The sequence below is a fragment of the Anomaloglossus baeobatrachus genome, chromosome 1, assembly GCF_048569485.1.
Source record: "Anomaloglossus baeobatrachus isolate aAnoBae1 chromosome 1, aAnoBae1.hap1, whole genome shotgun sequence".
Taxonomy (NCBI): Eukaryota; Metazoa; Chordata; class Amphibia; order Anura; family Aromobatidae; genus Anomaloglossus; species Anomaloglossus baeobatrachus.
Window position 1 is genome coordinate 171320734 of NC_134353.1, and position 5397 is coordinate 171326130.

A 5397-nucleotide genomic window follows, 5' to 3' on the forward strand; every position below is an offset into this window, starting at 1 on the left:
GTCACACGGAGCGATGTGTGCTGCCTCAGAAACAATGAATAACCGGCGCGCAGAAGGACGTTTGATTTTTTTGAAAATGAGCGATGTGTCAGCGAGCAACGATAAGGTGAGTATTTTTGCTCGTTCACAGTCGCTCGTAGCTGTCACACGCTACAATATGTCAAGCGGTGCCGGATGTGCGTCACTAACGATGTGACCCCAACGACATATCGTTAGAGATATTGTAGCGTGTAACGGGCCCTTATGACCCCTGCCTTATACTTCACCTTTTATCGCCACCACTTCGGACAGTCTTTTGCACTTTGTGACCTTCCGGCAGCTTCAGTGGTTCATAGAGCGCGCTGGAAGTCTAAAACAATATAAGTCCATAAGAGCATTGTTCTGGCTCTCATAGAGATGTATTGGGAGCTTTACAGTATAATTCCTGTCTTCTGGCCAGTCAGACATACCTGTCACAAAATGCTGCTGCTAGAGCAGAGACACGCCAAAATAGATGAAACTGCGTATAAGTTTGGGGGCAGGGATATAGTTTAAAGCACCACTTCAGCGCTGAAGAAAACCCGTTGGAGTGGTGCTTTAACACCCCTAAGTGTAAATTCCCACAATGAATTTTACTTATGTTTTTGACGTTTTGTATTTTTGCTGATTCAAACATACAGCATTTTACAGTACAAGATGATGTGATTACTAGAAATCTCATGCCACTGTGCTTTTTTACTCTGTGCTTTTCCAATTCCTTGTACAAAAAATATTTGTTCCAGCTCCAGATCAAAATTCCATAAATACTTTATTTTCCAAAATTCACGGTTAAGATCCAACGAGATGAGACATGGGGATGTGAGGAATAAGGCGATGCATTTTGAACGCAGACTGCGTTCTTTCTCAAAGGCTTTTTAAGGCCATTATCCAGGACTCCTGCCCGGATGGCCACCATCCAGAACATCTGCCAGGGTGGCCATTATCCAGGACTCGTGCCAAGACGGCCACTATCTAGAACTTCTGCCCAGACGTCCACTATCCAGAGCTTCTGCCTGGACGGCCACTATCTAGAAATTCTGCCCGGACGGTCACTATCCAGAACTTCTGCCCGGACGGCCACTATCCAGAACTTTTTCCAGGGTGGCCACTATCCAGGACTCCTGCCTAGATAGCCACCATCCAGGACTTGTGCCCGGACAGCCACTATCCAGAACTTTTGCCTGGACGGCCACCATCCAGGACTCCTGCCAGGATGGCCACCATCCAGGACTCCTGCCAGGATGGCCACCATCCAGGACTCCTGCCAGGATGGCCACCATCCAGGACTCCTGCGCTGACAGCCATTATGCAGAACTCCTGCCCACACGCCACCATCCAGGACTCCTGCCCGAACGGCGACCATTCAGGACTCCTGCCTGGACGGCCACTATCCAGAACTTTTGCTAGGGTAGCCATTATCCAGGAATCCTGCCTAGCTAGCCACCATCCAGGACTCCTGCCCGGACGGCCACTATCCAGAACTTCTGCCTAGATGGCCACCATCCAGGACTCCTGCCACGGTGGCCATTATCCAGGACTCGTGCCAGGAGGGCTACTATCCAGAACTTTTGCCAGGGTGGCCATTATCCAGGACTTCTGCCTAGATAGCCAACATCCAGGACTCGTGCCCGGACGGCCACTATCCAGAACTCCTGCCGCACAGCCACTCTCCAGGCCGCTGCCCCCAGCACCGTGCCTCACAGGGCTGCGGCTTTGTGCACCCGTGTCCAGGTCACAGCGCTGCACACACGAGGACAGAGGTGCCCCCGCCTCCCCAGCCCGGGATCCCCCCACTCGTGTACACGGACATGTTAGATCTGTGCTTTATTCGTGTAAGACCCCACACATGTGAACGCGCTCAGGCGGCCGCTGTACGGCTCTATATGTACGCGGGCTATGCGGCCACCGTGGTGAAACCCGTGCAGCACCGGCAGTCCGTGGGCTCACCACACTGGTGACACCGGCACGCTACACCGGGCTGCTGCACACGCTCTTTGTTTATCTACAGCTTTTAGTGTTTGTAGCTTTTCGAAAAGCGCGGCTGAGCCCAGCTACAACCAATCAACCAGCGTCTCAACGGTAAGGTCCAATCAGCGCTGCACCCGCGAATATTTAAACCTCAGAGCACAGCCAATCGGATTGAGGGAGCCCGCCCAAGCTCCCTTTAACCGGTTCTAACTAGAGATAACTGCGGCCGTTTCAGCTCCTCCTATGGCTAAGGGATGTAGGCGGGATTAGCAGTGAAACATGCTAGGTCTATAGGACAGCCTTCTCGATGACGCACTAAACATTTTTAACCAATAGAGTTTGGTGGGCGTATCTAATGTGCTTCCGAAATGAACCGTTCGTCCAATCAGCTTGCAGGGGCGGCTGCAATTGCTGTGCTCATCAGGCTGGTGTGAGAGGTACAAGTGTGGAAAACAAGAGGCTGTATTGCGTCCTAGTTCTAGCATTTCAGAGCAGCAGCACACCAGGAGCGGTCACCCTCTACTGCCTCACAGCTCAGGTAAGCTGGCGCGCTTTTCTTCCTGGCTTCTGCCCCCGGAGCCCTGCGCTCCTCCACTGTTACGTGGAACTTTATTTTAGTATTGACCTTTTCCGTGTTTTGCTGTATCCGCCGCATTTACTGTAACTTCGTGTTATTTGGGTTTTCTCGGCTTTTCCTGAGTGGCCTGTGAGTTATGTGTGACTTTCCATGCGGGGTTTGTATTTTGCGTAGTAACGTTACTAGGCCTGGGCCTCGCTGCGGTGACGCTGCTGGGCGGTTATGGCGGCCTGTCCTCTGCCTTCTGGGCTGAGGTAATGGCGGCGGCCGGTGTGGACTTGTGTCGTCGTCTCTTAAGAGCCGGGACTTATTTTGTCACGAGGCGGCGGAAGAGAGGGGCGGTCACGTGTGCGCTGTCAGCGTCTCTGAGCTGCGGCCGCGGTGACTCTTCCGTGTCCGGGGCACGGTGCCCTCAGCGCGCAGCTGAATGGCGGCGAGTGGCTGTACTTTGGGCGGGAAGCCAGTACCCCGTGTGCGCGCGCGCCTGTGGCAGGTGGCCCCGCCCCTCGCTGTGACTTCCTAGTGCCGGCTCCGCCCTCGCCCCGCCCTGCAGTTTTCGCGGGTTTTACGTTCTCGCTGATCAGTGCTGTTCCTTTCTTCAGGTACAAACATGGGTAAAGGAGATCCTAATAAGCCTCGGGGGAAGATGTCCTCCTATGCCTACTTCGTGCAGACCTGCAGGGAAGAGCACAAGAAGAAGCATCCCGACTCCTCTGTCAACTTTGCCGAGTTCTCTAAGAAGTGTTCAGAGAGGTGGAAGGTGAGCGTCGTGTGTGTGTGCCTACCTGCCCGTGTATGTATGTGTGCCTGCCTCCGACCGTGTGTGTGCCTACCTGCCTGTATCTGCCCCCGACTGTGTGCCTGCCCCCGACCGTGTCTGCTTGTGTGCCTTCCTGTCCTCAACAGTGTGCCTGCCCCTGACCGTGTGCCTGGTGTCTGCCTGCCCCCGACTGTGTGCCTACCTGCTCCCGGCCCTTTGTGTGTCTGCCCGCACCTGTGTTTCTACCTGTCCCCAGCCGTGTGTATGTGCGCGCGCGTCTGCCATGTGTGCCTGTCTGCCCCGACCGTGTACGTGTACGCTCCCAGGTACACTGGGCACTTTTTCTATACATAATATTCTATTCTTTATTTAAGACCATGTCTGCTAAGGAAAAAGGCAAGTTTGAAGATATGGCAAAGGGCGACAAGGCTCGCTATGAGAGAGAAATGAAGAACTACGTGCCATCAAAGAATGAGAAGGGCAAGAAGAAGAAGGATCCCAATGCACCAAAAAGACCACCGTGAGTATCCTCGAAACTTGGACCATCTGGCCTCCTTGTAGGAAAAGTCATAAACAAGCTTTTATTCTCTGGTAGCAGCCATCTTGGAATGTGTCTAGGATTACTGGAGTCCTGAGGAATGTGCAATGTGGCCACTTGTCACCATTGAGCCATCTGTGATGCCAGAGCTTAGCAGCAGCTGTTGTTCCACAGTTACTTCATAATGGTTTATTTGTGATGTGCTGTCAAGGTTTTAAATATCTGATTTTAATTTTTTTTTTTTTCTTCCCCCTTTCAGCTCTGCCTTTTTCCTTTTCTGTTCCGAGCATCGACCTCAGATAAAGAGTGAAAGTCCTGGTTTGTCTATTGGTGACACTGCAAAGAAACTGGGAGAGATGTGGGCTGAACAAACACCGAAGGACAAGCAGCCATTTGAGCAGAAAGCTGCAAAACTAAAGGAGAAATATGAAAAGGTGGGGGTTTTATTTTTGTTAGTGGTTCTTAAACCTGACACAACATCATTAGTGAAACCTGCCTTGTGCAACTTTAACTGAAGAAAAATGAGAATAACTTGCTATAAACATCAAACCAAGAATTACACCACAATCTTTTATTTTGTCGTTCTAGGATGTTGCTGCATATAGGGCAAAGGGCAACAGTGATGCCGGAAAGAAAGTGCCTGGCAGGCCAGCAGGATCTAAAAAGAAGCCTGAACCTGAGGATGACGACGATGATGATGAAGAAGATGATGAGGAAGACGAGGATGAGGAAGATGATGACGATGATGAGTGATTTCTTTGCCCGCTGTATAAATTGTGTTTGAAGCTTTTTGTTTTGTTTGCTAAGAATGTGAACTCAAGTGCAGCTCATTTTGTTAGCTTGGTTATAAGAAAAAACTGTACAGAATTGTGTATAGGTAATGTGATTCTTTAGGGGAAAACCTATATTTTTAATATAAGGAGTAGTTGGAGGGCTGTTTAGAGTTTAAAGCTTCTTATGTGGGATGTTTCTGCATATTTAATGGATTCTAAGGGTAGCCCAATGTTAGTTATGACACCCTATATACTTTAGTCCTGTAGACCTGGTGCATTGTACTTTTTTCTAACTTTTTTAGCAACCTTATTTTTTTTTTTGTAATAAAATTATATATAATTATGTTTGTTTGTTATATTTATGGTGGGTGGAATTAAACAATATTACTCAATGTTTATACATAAAAAAAAAAAACCCCAGATCAATTACTGGGCAGTAATAATCCCAGATGCAGGTGGCAGCACAGCCAGATTGAGAGCAAATTGTGAAGCTGAAGGGGGAAAAACAAATGTAAGTCGCACTAAATGTCTCGGGTTGACAGAGCAATTACACACTTTTACATGCTGTATAAAAAATGTCCAATATAGATGTGTGGTGCCACCTGATAAACTGCAGGTAACTAAATGTTCACACTTCTGTGCCTCAGTCTGAAATTGCTTAGCACCACCCTAGGTGCAGGGTTTTTTTTTTTCTTCTCCCTTTTTTGATGAGCTGTACTTGACTGACTCCACTCATTCTGCCCTGTGTACTGGGAGATTAAAG

The 5397-nt window shown here is 49.4% G+C and overlaps 1 protein-coding gene across 1 annotated transcript; it reads left to right on the plus strand.

Annotated features, from left to right (window-relative positions):
* Window positions 1–2415: 2415 nt before the first annotated feature.
* Window positions 2416–4977, plus strand: HMGB2 (high mobility group box 2). Its single transcript, XM_075347202.1, has 5 exons — window positions 2416–2524; window positions 3166–3323; window positions 3698–3843; window positions 4121–4295; window positions 4450–4977. Exons 2-5 carry the CDS (start codon window positions 3174–3176, stop codon window positions 4612–4614), a joined length of 636 nt encoding a protein of 211 aa, XP_075203317.1. The 5' UTR covers window positions 2416–2524; window positions 3166–3173; the 3' UTR covers window positions 4615–4977.
* Window positions 4978–5397: the final 420 nt, after the last annotated feature.

Excerpts from the sequence above, each read along its gene's own strand:
- HMGB2 (XM_075347202.1), top strand. The coding sequence starts at position 3,174 with ATGGGTAAAGGAGATCCTAATAAGCCTCGGGGGAAGATGTCCTCCTAT. Across the intron at positions 3,844-4,120 it reads AATGCACCAAAAAGACCACC|CTCTGCCTTTTTCCTTTTCT; the intron begins GTGAGTATCCTC and ends TCCCCCTTTCAG. Across the intron at positions 4,296-4,449 it reads TAAAGGAGAAATATGAAAAG|GATGTTGCTGCATATAGGGC; the intron begins GTGGGGGTTTTA and ends TTGTCGTTCTAG.